The 21,004-nt window shown below is 42.5% G+C and overlaps 1 protein-coding gene across 1 annotated transcript in view; it reads left to right on the top strand.

The window, feature by feature from the left end:
• The window catches only part of dcc (DCC netrin 1 receptor), a 312,064-nt gene that overhangs the window by 250,018 nt on the left and 41,042 nt on the right, over nucleotides 1–21,004 (top strand). Inside the window, exons 24-26 of the mRNA XM_061802018.1 lie at nucleotides 7,706–7,868; nucleotides 9,499–9,722; nucleotides 10,031–10,147. Coding sequence (XP_061658002.1) covers nucleotides 7,706–7,868; nucleotides 9,499–9,722; nucleotides 10,031–10,147 — 504 coding nt within the window. The remainder of the gene's footprint in view (nucleotides 1–7,705; nucleotides 7,869–9,498; nucleotides 9,723–10,030; nucleotides 10,148–21,004) is intronic.

The raw sequence follows: 21,004 nt of genomic DNA, 5'->3' as shown, positions 1-21,004 counted from the left end.
GATAGCCATTCTCAGTACACTTCTTGAAAGATTTTTAGTTTATGGGTGGGCAGACAGATGGACGGACAGACAGACTGTTGAATCTGAACCTGTCATTCAAAACTATGGTGCTACATTAATAATAATTAGCATGACGAAAGCTGAAAGATTGGTGGTGTGACTAGTTGGAGAATTGGCCTCACAGTTCTGAGGACCGTGGCTCCTCCCACATCCCAAAACCATGCATTAATTGGAGAGTCTAGATTACCTGCAGGTGTGATTGTGAGTGCCAATGGTTGTTTGTTTCTCTGCCCCCTGCGATTGGCTAGCAACCAGCTCAGGGTGGACCCAGCCTCCTGCCTGAAGATAGTTGGGATAGACTCCAGTGATCTCGTGACGCTCTTGAGGATCAGTGGCTCAGAACATGGAGGGGGGATTACAACAGCTTCATGAAAAGCATAATAGTTGCTGACTGTATTAAAATTCCCGCCAGAACACAAACAGCCTAAAGGGATTTAATGAGCTCACGCAGTATTTAAAATGTTCCACCATTTTGTTCAGATAAATTACAGAATCACTGATTTTAATCTCTTACATATATACTTCTTACTATAGTAGTTTCTCACTTTCTATATCAATTTCATCAACAGCCTTGTTGCAAGAGATTAAACCAATTGTTAAACACTAAACAGCCCATAGACTCTCATCTTCACTTATTTTTTTAGATCAAAGGATCTGAAAGATCAAAGCAACATTAGTGCTCATGAGTTGAAGAGTTGTTAATGTCTTTCACGCAAACACGTAGTATTCTCAGCATAACACGTGTACTCTCATTGATCCTGCCCAGCATTTAGAGCAGGAACAGCGATCTGATATTACCCTAACAACTAATCAGCCTTCATCTCACCATACTTCCTTGCAAGAAAACAAGACTGAATTTAATTTCTTACTCTAACGCACATGCTGATACAAACACTGACTGTTTCCACATCCATGTCATTAACAGCACTATTTTAGGTGATTCACAGACAAATCGGAGGTACCCCGAGCTAGCTGAGCTGCCGCTTGTGTTTATTTCTCCCTGAGCATTACGAGCTGATCTGTAATGAGCTGTAAAGTTTTTCATACAGTGTCTGCTGAGCATTTAGAGTGAGACCAGTGAGCTCATTTTACAGTAAAAGCAAATCAGCCTGTGGCTTAGCGTGCTTCTCTCCAATAAAACAAGTGAATTAAGTGTTTTGCGCACCATAACTGTTCCCGAAGTTTCTTGTTTAATTAACAGGAAGCCAATCTCCAACTGATGCTTTATTTGTATTGTCACAGTAATCAGCATATATTCCTATATCGGTGGATACGACCAACAAGTCACTGTGAAAAATGTGCAGTTTCAAGAGTGGTTAGTCCAATTTTAGATACATTTCTGTGCAAGAGACATTTCTTCGCATCAATGCGGTTTCTTGCCAGCCCTTTTTTGCACATGCAATTCCCGACACTCCGCCCACAAGCAACTCAGAACCGGAACACAGAGTGAAGGCCTTGCAAATCCTCAACTTAAATACAATAAAAAGTTTGAGACAGTTACAAAATATCCATCCATCCATTTTCAACAGCCGCACTAACAATCACACCTATGAGCAATTTAGAGTGTCCAATTAATGTTGCATATTTTTGGAATGTGGGAGGAAACCGGAAACCCACGCAGACACGGGGAGAACATGCAAACTCCACATAGGCGGCTCCGGGATCGAACCCGGGACCTCAGAACTCTGAGGCCAACGCTTTACCATCTGAACCACCGTGCCGACATTTACAAAATAGTTTTCATAAATAAAACATTTTCTGACAGTTACAGTACACACATGCTTTTGCTATCACAGACTGTTTCCATACCAATATCAACAGCCTTCTTTCAAGTAATTCTTGGACATATCTCGAGATGCTTCGGGCTAACAGAGACATTACTAATGTTTACTCCGCTCTTACGTTACTCTGGTGTTCGTAGTAATGTTAGTAGTCGTTGTGAGACCTAGAACATGGGGATGTTTGTTACAATTTTGGGAGAGTTTTCTGCGTACACCTTCGACATGTGAGTTTTGTTCTATAGAGGTCTTGCACACGAGAAAACATTTTCTATCCCCACCATGTGTCTTCGGGGAGAGCTTCCACTTTAGATGGGCTCGGCCCCTTACCTGTACTGTGGCTGGTTAACCAATCAGATGGAACTGTGGGTGAAACCATGAAGGCAGGAGTGAGTGAGAACATGGCTCTGTCAGAACCGAAAAAACCCAGTTTTAAATTAATTTATTGAGAGTGGCACATCAGATTGGAAAAAAATACCGATGCCGTTATATGTAGAAATTCCAAATATTAGTGCTGATAATTAGGCCGGCCGATAATCGATTGATCTCTAATTTAAATTGCTGTGAAACCTCGCGGCAATCCCTGAAGCGCTTCGCAAATCGACTGTGTGGTGCATCCAGGCAGCGAGGCTTCAGACACCATCACTTACGGGTCCACCCCAAGTGAAGCAAGACCCAGTCTGTGCTTTGCCGACACACGCCCTTCCTGACTTAACACATGCCTCAAAGACATCGCACATCATGTAACATTGCTTCTCGTGAATAAAAAAAGTAACTATTGACAGCTACATCAAATTAATCTAATCTGACTAATACATAAAGAAAAATTTTTATGTTATTTATGATGTCACCAAACCACAATTTTTTAACTACGCATTACTTTGTAACAGCATCACTGGTAGTTGTACACTCACCTGACTTTGGTATGGGGAGCTTGGGTTCAGTTCCCACTCAGTAATAGTGTGAATGTGACTGCCAATGGCGGTCTGTGTCAGTATGTGCCCTGCAACTAGCTGTCATCCATTTCAGGGTGTGGTCCGCCTTTCCCTTGAAGCTGCTAGGATAGGCTCCAGTGCCCCACGTTACGAATCAAGGATAAGAGGTTTTCAGAATGGATGGACCTAATTAATCAGCATTGTTTTGTTTGCACATCACATTTTTATGCGTCATCGTTATCATTACAAAACATCATGGAGGAACATATTGTGAACTGTACAACCTGAAAAACCATAACATTGATTACCAAAAATGGATCGAAAATATCAACACCATATGGCGTACTATAATCGTAGTGATGTTCGAGCTCTTGTTTTCTCAAAAAAATGTTTTTGTGACTCATTTATTACAATAGTTATTTTTCTAACATTTCCTTTTTATTGAGAATGTACTTTTTAACTATACCATACCAATATACATAATTTTCTGCAATGCTGACAGTGGGTGATCTTTTTTTATTATAACATATTCACTAATGATACTTGTGACAGTAATGATTTTGTTTAGTTTTAAACTGGCAATATAGTCATGACTTAATTCACTACATTGATATTAAGCTTCATGATCACAGTAACTACTGGAGGTATACAGCCAGTAGGTTGGTAGGCATGGTAGGGTTGGAAAATGTACCATATAACCTTATTTTTATGGACTTACTTCAAAATAAGCATGGAGGTCAGAAGTCAACGTCTGTAGCTATTATTTTAAGAATATCACTGTGGGGCTTTCATGAATGGTCTGATTTGTGTGTGTGTGTGGGTGCACCTGCTCGTGTCTGAGTGTGTCTGGAGACAAATGTTTTGTCGGCATTGTCGGTGCTGGTACTGCCAGAGGCGATCAGAAATCTATCCCCTCTGACCTGAGCCCTCCTACACTTGGATACCAGGTTTCTGAGGGCAACGGCTCCTTCCTTGTGTTGACTATATTTCATCTTTAACAGGTCTTTGTCTGTATATTGCTAAGCTTTCTCTCACTGTGAAACTACCAGGAGAGAGACTGTTTGACCGTTTGCATCAGGTCACAGCAATGTGACAGTCACTGCGATTTGACCTGTGGTCTTCAAATTTGAACTTGTTTGAAGAACCCCTCTGTAGCAGTTCTTTTTTTCTTTTTCTGCTGAAGGACAGCATGACCGTATATATATATATATATATATATATATATATATATATATATATATATATATATATATACACACACACAACCAAAGAGCTGTACAAAGACACAAGAGAAAAAATTGTACGGCTACGGAGAAATTGCCAAGCTGCTTGGTGAAAAAAGTCCACTATTGGAGCAATGATTAGAAAATGGATTAAGCTAAACATGACAGTCTCAATCGGAGTGGCTGGGTCTTTCAACATGACAATGACCCGAAGCACACAGCCAGGAAAACCAAGGAGTGGCTCTGTAAGAAGTACATCAAGGTTCTGGCGTGGCCTAGCCAGTCTCCAGACCTAAACCCAATAGAAAATCTTTGGAGGGAGCTGAAACTCTGTGTTTCTCAGTGACAGCCCAGAAACGTGTTTAATCTAGAGAAGATCTGTGTGGAGGAGTGGGACAAAATCCCTCCTGTAGTGTTTTCAAACCTGGTGAACAACTACAGGAAACGTTTGACCTCTGTAATTGCAAACAAAGGCTACTGTACCAAATACTAATGTTGGTTTTCTCAGGTGTTCAAATAGTTATTTGCAGCTGTATCACACAAATCGTTAAAAAAAATCATGCACTTTGATTTATGGATTTTGCTTTTTAGATTATCTCTCACAGTGGACATGCACCTACGATGAAAATGTCAGACCCCTCCATGATTTCTATGTGGGAGAACTTGCAATATAGCAGGGTGTTCAAATATTCATTTTCTTCGCTGTACATCACACCTGGGAACTTAAATAATAACATCAAGCTGTTCTATAAATTACGCCATCCAGAGATCTCAGAGACCACACTGTTATGAACACATACTCACACACACACACACACATGGACCCCACGGAACCAGAACCAGTTAGATGAGGAGCTGCTGAGGAACCAGGAACTGAGAGTGAACTGAATTGAGAGTCACTCCGTTTCTGGATCTCATGAGAGAAGTAAGAAGGAAGGACTCCAATGTATTGCATACTTCTTCTTGACCAAGGCTTTGGTAAGGTAAATACTCAAAGGAAAGTCTATCAACACTCTTATTTGGGGACAAGCTCACCAAACAGACATTAAAAGAATCAAAATGAAGGAATTCCAACAGGACTTATTCTTTGCAAGGCCACCTCGGCAAATCTTGGGCCTTGCTTGGAATTCCTTACCCTTGCCAGCTAACTTCATTCGGTAGCGGTAGAAATTACCCTAGTAAGTAACTCGCAATCAGGGAAGGGCCAACTCATGCCAGAAAGTGGGCAAATTTTCTAGCCACACTTAAAATATTTATAGAATCGAAATGGTGAAAAAGAGTTTACTATTCGTCAACAATTCAGAACTACATTGTTCTCTCTTCGAGCGTTTGCATCATTGAGTCTATCTTCAAACCTCTGTGATATATTTAAAAAAAAAATTAAGTCATGTTACACCTTCTTTAAATTAACTTGACTAGCTTACTAGGTAAAATGTGCAAACGTGTATTGCTTAGTATATTTAGTATATTTTATATTTTTCACTTTATACATTGACTGTTCTCTGGTGTGGACTTTTTGCATGTCATTCCTGTAATTATATTGATTTTCTGAGAGTACTCCACCTTTTTTTCCACAATCTGCACATGTCTAAGTCTTTTAATTTTAGACTAAATTACACATTCGTGTAAATGGACATTTTTTCGTATGCGTTGTGCACGAGAAAGGGTTGGCACCCTGTGACTGCATGGGGACCAGTCCAAGTCCGACCCCACCTCTCACCAAAAGACAGCTGGGGAAGCCTCTACTTTTTTTTTTTTTTAGACACATGGTGTTTTTTAACTTCTGCAATTTTTTTGTTGATCAAGACCAACTTTCAAAGGTAAACCATTCATTATATGGGTCAAATGTATTTACCATACATGAAGTAAAGTTGATGCACTTATAATATTAAAAAAGGTTCCTTAAGTAGTAGAAAATGAATGTGTAAAAAAGTGATGGGAGTTGCCCAACATTTTTGAGTAATTAAATGTTTTAGTGATTGTACTAAATTGACAAGTGTGAATTGGGAACTTTGATTTTAATATTGGTCCGAGTCCATTGTGAATTTTCCAACACACACACCTCCTGTATATGTGGCTACATTTACTACATGTTGTTACTTTAAGTGCGGAATGAAAGATAGAAACACTTTAAGACTACAAGCTGATGAAATCTTGTCTTCAGGACCTGAGAGCTCCCATTTGCTTCAGTTGTAAGTTGTGATTGATTGTAGTTTTCACTGAGCGAGACAACTGACTTTAGAAAGACGAAGGGTTCAGGTAAAGCATGAAAGAGGTAGAACAGTCTTTTTTTCTCTGTGTCACAGTCATTACTGTCTATTCTCTGTCCCTTCTCATTTGTCTTCTACCTAGTGCTACACTTTTATTACATCTATCCATTCATTCCAGTTTCAATGTTTTTGAACTGCTTCTTGCTTTATTTTTCTGGTGACCCTCTTTTTGTCACTCTAATGGGCTTTCATATCTCTCCATCTGGTTTCTATTGTTTTTCCTCTCTTTCTCTCTTCTTCATCTCTTTCTTTTTTCCTCTAACTGCTCAAAAGGCCAAGTCAATTTATGACTGTGAATATCCTCGATACCATCACCTCGCCGTCTGTCCCACTCTTACACAACTTAATTATTGTTTGTAATGTATTGTTTGACAAAAAATTTACATTTTGTCACATTTACTTACTATTTGCATTCACTCTATACATAGAGTATCCGTTCTTCTTTGTGTTTGGGTCTGGTGCCCCTCATTTTACTCTTGATAATGCTCCGTAGATTCTAAATTAAGTTTAGTTTCGCCAAGTTGACTGGCCAGTCAAACGCAGGTTGTGCTGCTTCCAGCGGTATGGACAGGGGGTAATTTTTGCTGGATTCCTGAAGTTTTTCTTTTTTGTAACCCACTGAAGCCCACGGTCTTCTTTTTAGCTGGTGCAACTTCTCCTGCCACATTTTGTCCTTCCACTAGATTTTCCATTGATATGCTGGGACACAGTACTCTGTGAACAGCCAGCCTCCTTAATTAAGAACTTTTGTAGTTTACCCATCCTATCCAGTCTATCAATGATGGTCAGTTGTCAAGTCTTTCCTCTTTCCATATCAGACCCAACTGAGACAATTGAACCAAACTTAAGCAATATATTAATGACACCTCGGGGAACCTGAGCAGTTGCTTTGAGAAGAGTAGATGATTACAGCGTGACACTCAGATTAAAACATTTATGGCCCGCAAAAATACGCTGATTTCTTCACACTATGAAATTGTTTTTCGAATTCCTGATTTTGTGGAGTTTGTGAGTTGGAAGCCCAAATTAGGTACACACATAAATGAAATGGTTTACCTTGTGGAGCCTGAATCATCTGTGGAAGTTTAACTTTTTGAATGGAATTATGGAAATAAATGAACTTTTTCAAGATATACAAATTTGGAAAGGGTCTGTAGATACCTCCACAAAGGGAATTATGATAAAGAGCTGCCAGGCAAGGTGTCCACTAGCTTATTTGGAGCATTTTCAGGTCCATTATCATACTCACAGACTAAACATAAAGATGTTAAAAGCAAGGCGAAAAGCTTCAGTTACTTGAATACATTAGCATCATGCAACTACTCTACGTTCAGAATTTCTAAAATGTAAAAAATTATTTGCTCTTGTAATTGTGGCAAGAGCAGTATTTACATTAATTCTCAAGGGTTTTCTATTAACATGTATTTTCTCTTTTTCAGGGTCTCCCATTGGTCAAATGCATCCACCCCACGGCAGTGCTACCCCACAAAATAATAGTAATCTTTTGGTCATTATCGTTGTTTCTGTGGGAGCCATCACTGTGGTTGTAGTCGTCATTGTGGCACTTATCTGTACACGACGCTCCTCCGCCCAACAGCGCAAGTAAGACATTGATTTTTATCTTTGTGATGTCAGTGAGCATACATGAACGTAACACAGTAATGGCTAATAATTGGTCCTGATTCTTACACTAGCTCAAATTAATGTTTCCATATACCGAAACAGAGTTCGAGTTTTTTTCACTCTAATGTTGTTTGTTTTTCTGTTGAAGTCGTTTTCATTCTCATCAGGATTACAATGTATCATCATTGTCTGTATTATTTTTAAATCTGCGGGTAAGCTACTTTCATCCAACATGTTGTTCACAATGTTTCACTTGACATTTTGTTTCCTTTGCTGTTTTTACAGATAGTAAGTCATTTTTTCCTGGACAAAGTGATACAAAATATGATTTGTTAAGAGTAGTTAGTCAGCCAGTAGCATATCTTTTAATTAAATTAATGATGTTTCAGTGGGCGTTGAAGAGAAGATACCTCTCTGACCTGTAACCATCTTTACTCCACTCAACAATAATTATGTGGGCCCATTTAATTTATGATGGGAAGAAATATATGACTGACTATATAACTCACAATAATGCCTTCAGGCTAAATATAATATATTACTCTCACATATAAAATTCAACGTTATGTATCATCCATACAATAGGCCTACAGCTTTCTATGGTCAACTGGCAGAACAAATTTTATATATATATGGTAAAAAGTTGGCCTCACAGTTCTGAGGACCAGGGTTCGATCTCTGCCCCGCCTGTGTGGAGTTTGCATGGTCTCCCCGTGCCTGCATGGGTTTTCACTGGGCACTCCGGTTTCCTCCCACATCCCAAAAACATGCAACTTTAATTGGACACTCTAAATTGCGCCGAGGTGTAATTGTGAGTGTTGCTGTTTGTCTCTATGTGCCCTGCCTGAGAGCAACCAGTTCAGGGTGTAGCCTGCCTCCTGCCCATTGACAGCTGGGATAAGCTCGGATAAGATTTTGATTCATTGTTCATTTCAATAAAATATTTTATATGCCCACTTTCAACTGCTCTTGTTAAAGTTTTTTAAGAAATAAAGAATTGTCAACATGTTCTGAGCTACAGGTAATGTAGTCACTTTTTTGTAATCTTTTGGCTTGTGGTCATTTATTTTATTTCACTAGTATGTTTATGATCCAAGTTGTGGTGCAGTATTTAAATTTGAAAGATTGTTAGATGTACTCAAACTGTCTGTTACAGAGACAAGTGTGTTAGACTCCTACGACAGTGGCCTTTAAGAGATAAAAAGCACTTATAAAGCACTCTGTTATAAATGTATTTGACTTTGATCCTGGACACTCACGGAGAACAAGAGGCTTTTTTGCAGGTTTCCCATACACATTTGGCAACCTTTCGAAAATGTGTATCAGTAGGGAGAGGACAGGCTTAAACAAGGAAATAAAGTAAAATAAACCTGCAACCCTGTATTTTAGTTATGTACGGGAGCATTTCTGGAAGAAAAATAATACATTATTAGTATGTTTATTTAAACTGGGCTCATTACTTTTTGACTTGCTCTTGTAGATCCAGATGGTGTGGGTTTTGTCATATTTAGCTGACCATCCCTTCATATCATTCACTTCTATCTTTTCCACTATACATTCTGTACATCCACATTCATTCACCTGTATCTTTTTGGTCACCCTTTTGCAGGAAAAGAGCAAGCCACAGCGCCAATAAGAGGAAGGGCAGCCAAAAGGATCTACGACCTCCTGACCTCTGGATTCATCATGAGGAGATGGAGATGAAGAACATTGAGAAAGCGCCCAGTGTGGCCCCATCTGGACACGATTCTCCCATCCGGGCTTGCCAGGACCTTCCCCAGGTTGCCCACAGCCAATCCGAGAGCCAAATGGGCAGCAAGAGTAGCCAATCAGGTGCAGGTTACAAGTGTATTTCTGTATATTTTGCTCTTCATTTAACCTGAGCTGGGTCTATTGAAACCCTTATAGTAAACTTCCAAAAGGTACCACATTGACATGAAAGCCATATCCATCTTTTGTAATCCTATATCATCTTTGATAATCATCTTTATTTAAGATTACAAAACATTTTCTCTGGGAAGGTTCTAAAGTCAAACTAGAAATTGAAGGTACACATACAATTATCTTGCGATCCAAACATGACTTATGACTACATTATAGCAGTTGTCTTTTTTGTTTGTTTGTTTTTTTTAACATTATAGGAGCAGATGGTGATGAAGCATCAAGTTGTATTTCTACTCTGGAAAGATCTTTGGCTGCCAGGAGAGGAACACGAGGCAAAATTATGATTCCTATGGATTCGCAACCAAGCAACACACGTATGTACTGTATTGCAACTTGGCATTGAAATATATATATATATATATATAGAGAGAGAGAGAGAGAGAGAGAGAGAGAGAGAGAGAGAGAGAGAGGAGAGAGAGAGAGAGAGAGAGAGACGAGAGAGAGAGAGAGAGAGAGAGAGAGAGAGAGAGAAAAAGAGTCAAGCACTACTAGCTTGATCCAGCCTTCAGAAATAACAAATTTACTTATATTATGAATTAATTTTACATAATTTATTATTAAATAATAATTAATTGATATTCCCTTGTGAAGACTGTGATTGCATTAACCCTCTGTTAACTCGTTGGATTTTTTCACATGGTACATTAGGGCCCCTTTTCCAGTTTACCGACTTGGCATTTGCGATTATTTACCAGTGTTGTACCATTTAAGATAACCTGGAACACTGCTTGGTTAACAGAGGGATATTATTTTTTTCTCACAATAATTATCAACAATGATTTATCAAGGAGAGGACCCGATAAATGTCAATATGAAACTTTTATTTCTATAAATCTCAGCCAATGTTTCCAGATTCAAATAAGCATTTCTAGAACACTCCTAGATCCTAATCAGATCTTCCCATCACTGGTGAGCTATTTTTTGATCAAGTCTGCTTATGGTGCCCTTGGGGGCTCTGAGTGTCTGCTGGCACCATGTTGGTGACCCCTGCTGTATATGGACAGAATAATCTAACATTCTCTTGTGTCTAAAACATTAGAAAGAGCTCAGTGTAAGATGATGACAAGACACAGGGGCAAGAATTAATGTTAAGTTAAAATTGGCAATAGAAGTCAGGCTATATCATTATTGTCATGATCTGTCTATCACATTGTATCACATAATCAAAATTTGTATCATCACCAGAGAATAGTAAAATAGTGTACTGTCTACACATTGTACACAGTTCATTGAAAAGAGAGCCATGAAATTTTTGCCTCTTCAATAATAATTCTCAGTGGAAATTGATACGATAGATACTCGTGTAAACTGACTGACGTTTTCATTTTCAGGTGATGTAGAATCTAATGCAAATGTTATGTTGTGCAGTTACACACTAACTACAAATGTATGGCTGTAACCAACGTGACGTATCGCAATATTTGTCTGTCAATGGAATTTTCCCTAGGTTCCCCCAGTAGAATACTATATTTTTCTAATACATACCCCTTGATAGTGTCAGTTTGGCGTTCTATCTGTTTGGACCAATTCTTGATACAGCTCTTGCATTAGTTTTCGTTTAGTTTAAGACTTTTCATCTCTATCTGGGATGTTAATGTTTTTAATGGAGAACATTTTGGAATATTACCCTCATAATGCCCAAATTGTCTCTGTTACTATGTGAATTTGGTTTGAAGTTTTGTTGTCTCTGTATGAATAATGTAAGGCATTATGTCTTCTATCCTTAAGAACAAAAGTATCAACTCTGTCTGAGGACTATACCAATGATGTCACGTGGCTGCAACCTTACACGATAATACTGTGGACATAAAGCTTCAGGCCAGTCATGATGCATATTCTGAATCATTGCCTGCAATTCTGCATCATCAATGCTTTCTTCAGCTATTTGTTTTGACATTGTGCCTGGCAAGGTAGCTTTGACCATGTTAACATGTGTCGCATCAACAGAAATCAGCACAGGACTTGTGCGGTTCTGCCTGGGATTCATGGGGACAAGAAATCCATTTTAGTTTTATGATTGAGGCAGTGAATCCTCAAGTCCTCAATCCATATTTTCTTGACAAGAGGACTGTGGGTACAGGTCACTGGCATAAAGCATATGCCATGGGATTCCATTGCACTCATTGGGTCGACAACACCGCATTCTTTGCATATCAACACATCATTTTCATGTCTGTAAGCAATCAGTAATCAACTCCTCAGTAAAACAGGATCACAGTACCTAGGTGATACAGTACCACAGATGCTGTTAAGCACTCTCACACATAATTGTCATAACCAGAACACTAGGGCGGACACAAATGCCCGACTTGGTGGACAGGAAGGCAGTTGAAAGAGAGTCTTTATTCGTTACGATGTCGAAAGCCGGGGAGTCAGCCAGGGCAAGCATTAGAATCAGAAGCGACGGGCTTACGGGGTTGGTCAATGAACAGGCGGAGGTCGGTACACAGGAGTTCGGAGTGAGGAATGCGGAACTGCGGGAACGAAGCATGGATGGCGACGATCTGGCAAAGACAGACTGTCCGCTGAGTCCTATATATACCAGGGTTAATTATTGCAGATGAGGCGCAGGTGTGCACCTTCCAATCAGCACAGGTATATAGGGACCTGCAAAATTGCGGTCCTCTGTCCGGTACTATGTCCACTGGCAGGCCGCGGTAGCGAACGACCTTCTCCAGTAGTAGCTGGGCCGCCTGCTTGGCGGATGGGATCTTCGGAGCTGCCACAAAGTGGACCATTTTAGAAAAGCGGTCAATGACTGAAAGTACCACAATGTTTCCTTGGGAGCAGGGTTGACCTGTGATGAAGTCCAGGGAGATGTGAGACCAGGGACGGGAGGGAATTGGTAATGGCCGTAACTCACCCATAGGTCACAGGCGAGAGGTCTTATTGGCCAAACAATTTGGACATACGTTGACGTACTCCCTTACGTGCTTCCCCAGGTTTGGCCACCAAAACTGTTGTTCCACGACTGAGCGGGTCTTCACCATGCCCGGGTGGCAAACGGTCCTGTTAGTGTGAGCCCATTCAATGACGTCCCCCGCAGCAAAGGAACAACGAACAGGCGACCGGAAGGGCATTCGGCAGGACCCGGAGAGTCCCTCAAGGCCTCCTTTACTCGATATCCGAGGTGGCTTGGTGAGCATTCAGTCTCTTGGAGGTCATTGGAGTATTTGAGACTCCAGGTACTTGTGGTCTGTAAGAACCAGAAACGGCACTTGTGATCCATCCAGCCAGTGTCTCCATTCCTCCAGTGCTGTCTTGACAGCCAGTAGTTCGGGATTGCCCACATCGTAATTTCGCTCGACCGGAGTCAGTCTCTTAGACAGAAAGGCACATGGGTGAATTCTTCCATCTTTAGCGCACCTCTGGGAGAGTACTGCTTCCATTCCTGAGTCTGAGGCGTCCACTTCTACTATAAACTGCCTCTCTGTATCTAGCATTATGAGTATTGGGGCTGTGGTAAAACTTGACTTGAGCCTATCGAAGGCCTCCTGACATGTCCCATCCCACTCGAATAAGTTGCGGGGTGAAGTGAGGGCGTGCAAGGGGGCAGCAATGAAGCTGAAGTTCCGGATGAACTTGCGATAAAAGTTGGCGAATCCGATGAACCTCTACACCTCGCTACTATTGGTGGGAGTGGGCCATTGGAGAACCGCATCGATCTTACTGGGATCCATTCCAATCTGTCCCTCGCCAAGATGAAACCCAGTCCTTTTTCTTCACAAAGAAGAATTCTGTTCCAGCCGGTGATGATGATGGTCGGATGAGTCCTGCCGCTCGCGACTCTTCCACGTACTCCTTCATGGCTGGGTGTTCCGGGCCTGTTAATGAAAAGACCCTCCCTCGAGGGGGCGAGGTGCAGTAACTCAATGGCGCAATCGTACGGACGCTGTGGCGGCAGGGATTTGGCTTTCGCCTCTGAGAAGACCTCCTTGAAGTACTGATAACAGGACGGTACTGCTGGTAACTCCGGTGAGGCTCTCGATTCCTGTATGTCAACGGGGGCGATCAGTGGCTACTAAGTGGCCCAGGCGGCCACAGTAGAGGCATCGTCCCTCTCACTGGCGTTGCAGACGCGCCTCTGCCAGACCATCGAGTCCTTCAACATGCATAGGCTCTGTCGCAGGTGTGGGCATCGATACCAGGGAAGCCGGCGGGGCGGACGCTCCTGGCTCTCCTCCGATTAATGCGTCCACTTGTCCCTGGATCGCTAGCCTCTGGTCGATCTTGAGAGCTAGGGTGATGAGTGAATCCAGGGAGGTAGGCAGGTCCACGGCGATGAGGTGGCTGCAGATCTGCGGTGAGAGCCCTTGGAAGAAGGCGTCGAGAAGAGCGTCCTCGTTCCATCGACTTTCGGCTGCTTTGATGCGGAACTCGATGGCGTAATCAGCTACGCGACGCTGTCCCTGGCGTAGCATGATCAACATCGCTGCTGCTTTGCGTTCCAGCGCAGCGTACTGAACACCTGCGTCATAGCGCAAACGAACGCCGTCCAGGAGTGGCATGTTCCGGAGTTGCGACTCCACTCCTCCGTGGCCCACGCCTCTGCTCTTGCCGTCATGTGGGAAATGACGAAGGTAATCCGTGCGCAGTCCGTCGGGAAGGCGGAGGCCTGTAGCTCGAAGTGGAGATCACACTTGGCGAGGAAGGGTCTGACGTTCCCAGAGTCACCGGAAAAGCGTTTGGGCCGGGAGAGAGGAGTAGCTCCGGTCCGCTGAAAATCTGCGACTGGCGAGGTAGTCGAACAACCTGGGCTGGGGTAGGAACCGTGGCGGCACCCGTCGGCGTGGCGGTAGCGGCGCCAGCCTGGGAAGCTAGCCATGGCTCCAGTCGGGCACAGATCTCTTGAAGTCTCTGATTAGTCACCTGAAGAGCAGTCTCCTGCTCGGCCAGGCGTCTACCTTGGATTTGTCATGAGCGGCGGATGGCTTTTGAGTCGGCTGGGTCAAAGTCTTGGCCAGATTGTTATGTCATAACCAGAACACTAGGGCGGACCCAAATGCATGACTCGGTGGACAGGAAGGCAGTTGAAAGAGAGTCTTTATTCATTCCGATGTCAAAAACCGGGGAGTCAGTCAGGGCGAGCAGTAGAATCAGAAGCGACAGGCTTACGGGGTTGGTCAGGGAACAGGCAGTCGGTACACAGGAGTTCGGAGTCAGGAATGCGGAAGTGCAGGAACAAAGCATGGATGGCGACGATCTGGCAAAGACAGACCGTCCACTGAGTCCTATATATACCAGGGTTAATTATTGCAGACGAGGCGCAGGTGTGCGCCTCCCAATCAGCGCAGGTGTGCGGGGACCTGCACAGATAGGGCTGGACCGGCAGGACCATGACAATAACTTTAACTCAGTTTAATACCTAATGAGTGACAGAGTAAGAAACCATCTACAGTATCTAGCAATCACTCATGGGTTCCATAGAGTACCTGTATAAAAATGTAATATAGATTTAGAATAGCACAAAAATGTGATATTGGGTCACACAGTACCACAGCAAGTGTTTGACTCATACATTCTGGTATTGCATTACACATTATCCAAACACCTTGCTAATTCATTAAAGGTAGCATCGTTGGAGGAAGGTAAAGTATTATATAGTGTATACAGTACATCATTGATTAGTGCGTCAGATGTGTAATCAGCTCTAAAACTAATTTTAATAAGATTAATTTAATAATAAACAAATCATTACATTTCTTAGGTAACACAGTAATGAAGCATCTCAGTTATGTTCTGGAGATATTTTCAGGAACTTTGCAAGATTCTAGGAATTCATTTTGGTGCTAATATGATACTAATGCTAAATGTGTTCTATTTTGTTATTTTCTCCAAAGCCGCTGTTTCAGAGAACAAGTTCTAAAAGTTTTCAACTATGCCCTCGTCATTGTACAAGGATCATCGCATGAAATGTGAACCTGTCTTTTTGTATTTCATACGGAAATAATTTACTATGTTTAGTGTATCAGAAAAGTTCCAGGATTGGTGTCACAAAAGATAGATTTCAAATGTAAACTACAAGTTTTCCCTTTTAATGCGGGTCAGACGATCAACCGGCATGTCTACAAAAGTTCCTGCGGCGTAGGCTTCTGTCACTACACTAGAAGAGGGAAAAGCTGCAGCAGGACAACTCATGGCTTCTTCAACATGACAATGCGCTTGCTCACAATGCCGTGAGCATCTGACGGTTCCTGGCCAAGATGAACAAAGTCATGCTATAACAACTTCCCTACTCACACTCTGGCTCTGTGTGATATTTTTCTTTTTTTTTTTTTTTTTTTTTTTTTCTTGAAGTGGATCATTAAGGGGACCCATTTTGCAGACAGCACTGAAGAGAATCCCAAAAGAATTCTTTCAGGACTGGATAAAGGCATAGCAGAGAAGGCTGCAAAAGTGTGATAGATTGCAGGTGGTGGGAGTTTCTTTGAAGGGGAAAACTTGTAGCTTGGAGTTTGTGACAGCTGTTCTGATGCACCTCCTATTGTACACTACCTCATTTAATCATTTTGATTCATAGCCCTTAAATGCACTCATATTTAATGTCATCTATGCATTTTCCCAATTCTATGTAAAGGATGTGCAATGGTTTTTTTTAAACATCGCACTGACCATTTTCCTTCCACATCCTTAGATTAATCAGCATTATAAAATTAGTTTTTGACATCTGCTGACATGATTTACTTCTCTGGATTCCTTCTCTCTCTAACAGCTCTGCAACAAGTTTCAGTCTCCATGGAGTAGATGATTCATTTATTTCTCTTTGTGGATTGTTTGGCACCTTATTGGGTTGAAAGATTCAACTTGTAATTGTGTTGTTCACACTGTCTCTTGGTGTATCTGTAAGGATTTCTGTCCTCCTTTACAGTATCTGACATTTTCAGCATCTTGTTTTGCTTTTTTAAGAAACACAATAAGGTTATATCAGAAGTCAACTTATAGCCCTGTTATTTTTTGAATGTGTTAGTCAGTGGGTGACTTATTTATTTTTTGCAATATGGCATGCCATCGTGGCTGTTCGTATAAGTGTGGCTGTGATATCTAGGTCACCCAGAGACAGGAACGCCTTAAGGCTTCCTACGCATAGACCTGTCCTCAACCTCCCCTCCTCTTATTCATTTTGTCATTCCATTGCTATCCCGTCCTCAAGACTAAACTTCTTTCAGGTGGCTTTCCATTTGATAGACTCTTTCCTCATCAATATGCTTCATGTGACCGTATGGGTTTGTTTCATTTTAAGGCTTGTTAGCTGTTTGTGACTTAAGCCGACCACGGCAACCGCCGCCTCCTGTTCAAAGATAGCTGGAATAGGCTCCAGCACTTCCACGATCTTTTTGAGGATAAGTGGCTCCGATAATGGATACAGTGATGAAACAATGCTGCTAGTATTTGAACAGATGTTTGATAATAAACATTGTGTTGTTGTCATTAGGGATGGGCATATTAAATTGATTAGGCTATTAATTGATCGCAAAGAATAAGGTAAATCTGGAATCGATTGTTAATTGGGTTGTAGTATAAGCAAAGTGAGGGCGGAGTAAAGGCAAACCTACCATATATACTGTATATAACTTGGCTGAAACTTGCACAGTTTGTGTTAATTTAATTATCTTGCTTTTTGTTGTAGTCCAACCGTTTGTTGGAACTATTTGTTGTTTTCCACAGTTTTTTGGGCCTGTCGCACACTGAGCAACACTATCAAAACAAATTGAACTGTTCCACAGTGTGCGATTTAGCAACTAGTTTTCATGATTGGTCAACTGTGAGTGTCTGCTGGGAATATCTGGCAGAATCCCCTATCGGAAGGAGTTTTAACTCCCAACACGAACAGAACTTTGCTCATGTTCTGAGGGAGGTGGGAGATATTGAGTCCAAGTGGACTATGTTCCACGCCTCCAACCGATAGGAGCTGTGTCCATGAGGTGGTTGGTGGCTGTCATGGTGGAAATCCCTGAACATGTTGATGGACACCAACACTGAGTGATGCCATTAAGATGAAGGAGTCCCATCGTGCCTTTTTGGCATATAGGACTCACATGAGAACTGATGGGTACTGGCTGGCCAGGGGGAATGCATGCTTTGGTGATTGCTGCGGCAAAAACCTGGGACGACGGCTTCAAGGAAATTCTGGTCCACTGTCTGGCGTCTCAAGAAAGAGAAACAGTGCACCGTCAATACTGTGTGTAGTGAGAGTGGGGTACTGCTGAGCTCAACTCATGATGTGGTGAGTCAATGGGGAAAATACTTTGAAGACCTCCTCAATTCCATTGAAATGCAGTCCCATGAAGAAACAGAGTTGGGGTTCTCTGAGTCTGTCATGGGCACAAGGCAAGGGATTGAACCCAACTGCAGAACTCCGAGGCAAGGACTTGACATGTTGAGAGTGGTTTTATTCAAAACTGAGGTCATACATGGGTAAGCAGTCCGAGAAGGCAGAGGCACAAAAAATGTAAGGCAAAAGGCAAGGTCCAAAAACGTGAAACAAGGTCCAATGAATATGAGGCAAAACTTGGAAATGTGAACAAGACGTAACAAGACCATAGTGGCACAGGAACGCTGTGACGAAGGGAAGCACTACACAATGCTTGCGTACTCACGCTCCACGATAGTGGAGTATCCAATACACAGTATCACAACCAACTGGCAAATGCAGAAGACACACTCAAGGTTCAAATGCTTGGTCTAATTAGTGTCCATGCAGTGCAAGTGTGGGACTGCTTCCAGAGGCAACTCCACCCAGGCCAGTGGCTTGGCCATGCCACTGACAGAGTCAGGCTCTCTTATCTCTCAGATTGAGGTCATCAAGGTGGTAAAAAACCTCCTTGGTGGCAAGGCACCGGGGATCAATGAGGTTTGCCCAGAGTTCCAAAAGACTCTTTATGTTGTGGCACTGTCCTGGTTGACACAAATCTGCAACATCATGTGGACATGGGGGACAGTGCCTTTGGATTGGCAGACTGGGATGGTGGTCCCCCTTTTTAAGAAATGAGACTGGAGGGTATGTTCCAACCACTGGGCATCATAATCCTCAGCCTCCCTGGTAAGGTCTGTTCAGTGGTACTGGAGAGGAGGGTCTGTCAGGGAGTCAAATCTCAGATTTAGGAGGAGCAATGTGGTTTTTATCTCGGCCATGGAACAGTGGAGCAGCTCTACACCCTCGGCATGTTCCTCGAGAGTGCATAGGAGTTCGCTCAACGAGACTCCTTCTGTTTTGTGGACTTGGAGAAGCTACTTGACAATGTCCCTTGGTCAGTGCTGTGAGGGATCTTTCAGGAGTATGGGGAACCGAACCCCTTGTTATGAGTTCTTCGGACTCTGTATGACCAGTGTCAGAATTTGGTCCACATTTCCGGCAGTAACTCAGACTCATTTTCAGTGAGCGTTGGACTACACCAAGGCTGCCTTGTCACCAATTCTGTTTATAACTTTTATGGACAGAATCTCTAGGCACAGCCGAGGTGTAGATGTAGTCTGGTGTGGTTGCCTCAGTATTGCATCTTTTTTTTTTTTTTTTTTTTTTTTGCAGATGATGTAGTTCTAGGCGGCACGGTGGCACAGCTGGTAAAGCGTTCTGGGGTCCGGATTCAATGCTAGACCCGCCTGTGTGGTGTTTGCGTGTTCTCCCTGTGCCTGCGTGGGTTTCCTCCGGGCACTCCGGTTTCCTCCCACATTCCAAAGACATGAAACATTAATTGGACACTCTAAACTGCCCCTTGGTGTTGTTGTGGGTGCGGCTGTTTGTCTCTATCTGCCCTGCAATTGGCTGGCAACCAGTTCAGGGTATACCCTCCTCCTGCCCATTGACAGCTGGGATAGGCTCCAGCACTCCCCGCGACCCTTGTGAGGATAAGCGGCTAAGAAAATGGATGGATGGATGGGTGGATGGATAAATGGATGGATGGATGGATAAATGGATGGATGGAGTTTTGTTGGCTTCATCAAGCCATATTCCCCAACGCTCACTGGAGCGGCTCACAGTCGAAAATGATGTGGCTGAGATGAAAATCAGCACCTCCAAATCTGAGACCATGGTCCTCAGTCAGAAAAGGGAGACCTCTCCAGTTCGGGGATGAGATCCTGCCTCAAGTCGAGGAGTTTGATTATTTTTGGGGTCTTGTTCACGGGTCAGTGAAGAATGGAGCGGGTGATCGACAGGTGCAGCGTCTGCAGTGATGCGGAATTTGTATCTATTACTTGTGGCAAAGAGGGAGCTAAGCCGAAAGGCGAAGCTCTCAATTTACCGGTCGATCTACAGTGAAGAAAATAAGTATTTGGACACCCTGCAATGTTGCAAGTTCTCCCACTTAGAAATAATGGAGAGGTCTGCAATTTTCATCGTAGCTGCATGTCCATTGTAAGAGAGATAATCTAGAGAAAAATCCAGAAATCAAAATGTATGATTTTTTTTAATGATTTATATGTGTGATACAGCTGCAAATGAGAATTTGAACACCTGTCTATCAGCTAGAATTCTGACCCTCAAAGACCTGTTAGTCCGCGTCTGAATCAGATGCACCTGTGTGACGTCGTTAGCTGCATAAAGACCCCTGTCCACCCCATACAATCAATAAGACTCAAACTTGTAACATGGTCAAGACCAAAGACCTGTCCAAAGACACCAGAGACAAAATTGCACAACTCCACACAGCTGAAAAGGGCTACGGAGAAATTGCCAAGCAGCTTGGTGAAAAAAGGTCCACTGTTGGAGCAATCATTAGAAAATGGAAGAAGCTAAACATGACAGTCAATCTCAATCGGAATGGAGCCCTAATGCAAGATATCACCTCGTGGGGTCTCAGTGATCCTTAGAAAAGTGAGGAATCAGCCCAGGACTACACAACAGGACTTGGTCAATGACCTGAAAAGAGCTGGGACCACCATTTTCAAGGTGACTTTTGGTAAGACACTAAGACGTCATGGTTTGATATCATGCATGGCACGGTAGGTTCCCCTGCTTAAACCAGCACATGTCAAGTCCCATCTTAACTTAGCCACTGACCATTTGGATGATAGCGAGGAGTCATGGGAGAAAGTTTTGTGGTCAGATAACCAAAGTGGAACATTTTGGTCATAATTCCACTGAAGAAGCTCTGTGTTGTGGAGTGGGCCAAAATCCTTCCTGCAGTGTGTGCAAAGCTGGTGAACAACTACAGGAAACATTTTACCTCTGT

This window comes from Syngnathoides biaculeatus, chromosome 17, assembly GCF_019802595.1.
Source record: "Syngnathoides biaculeatus isolate LvHL_M chromosome 17, ASM1980259v1, whole genome shotgun sequence".
Classification (NCBI taxonomy): domain Eukaryota; kingdom Metazoa; phylum Chordata; class Actinopteri; order Syngnathiformes; family Syngnathidae; genus Syngnathoides; species Syngnathoides biaculeatus.
The sequence above is the reverse complement of the archived record's forward strand: the minus strand, read 5'-3'. Positions and strand labels throughout refer to the sequence as shown.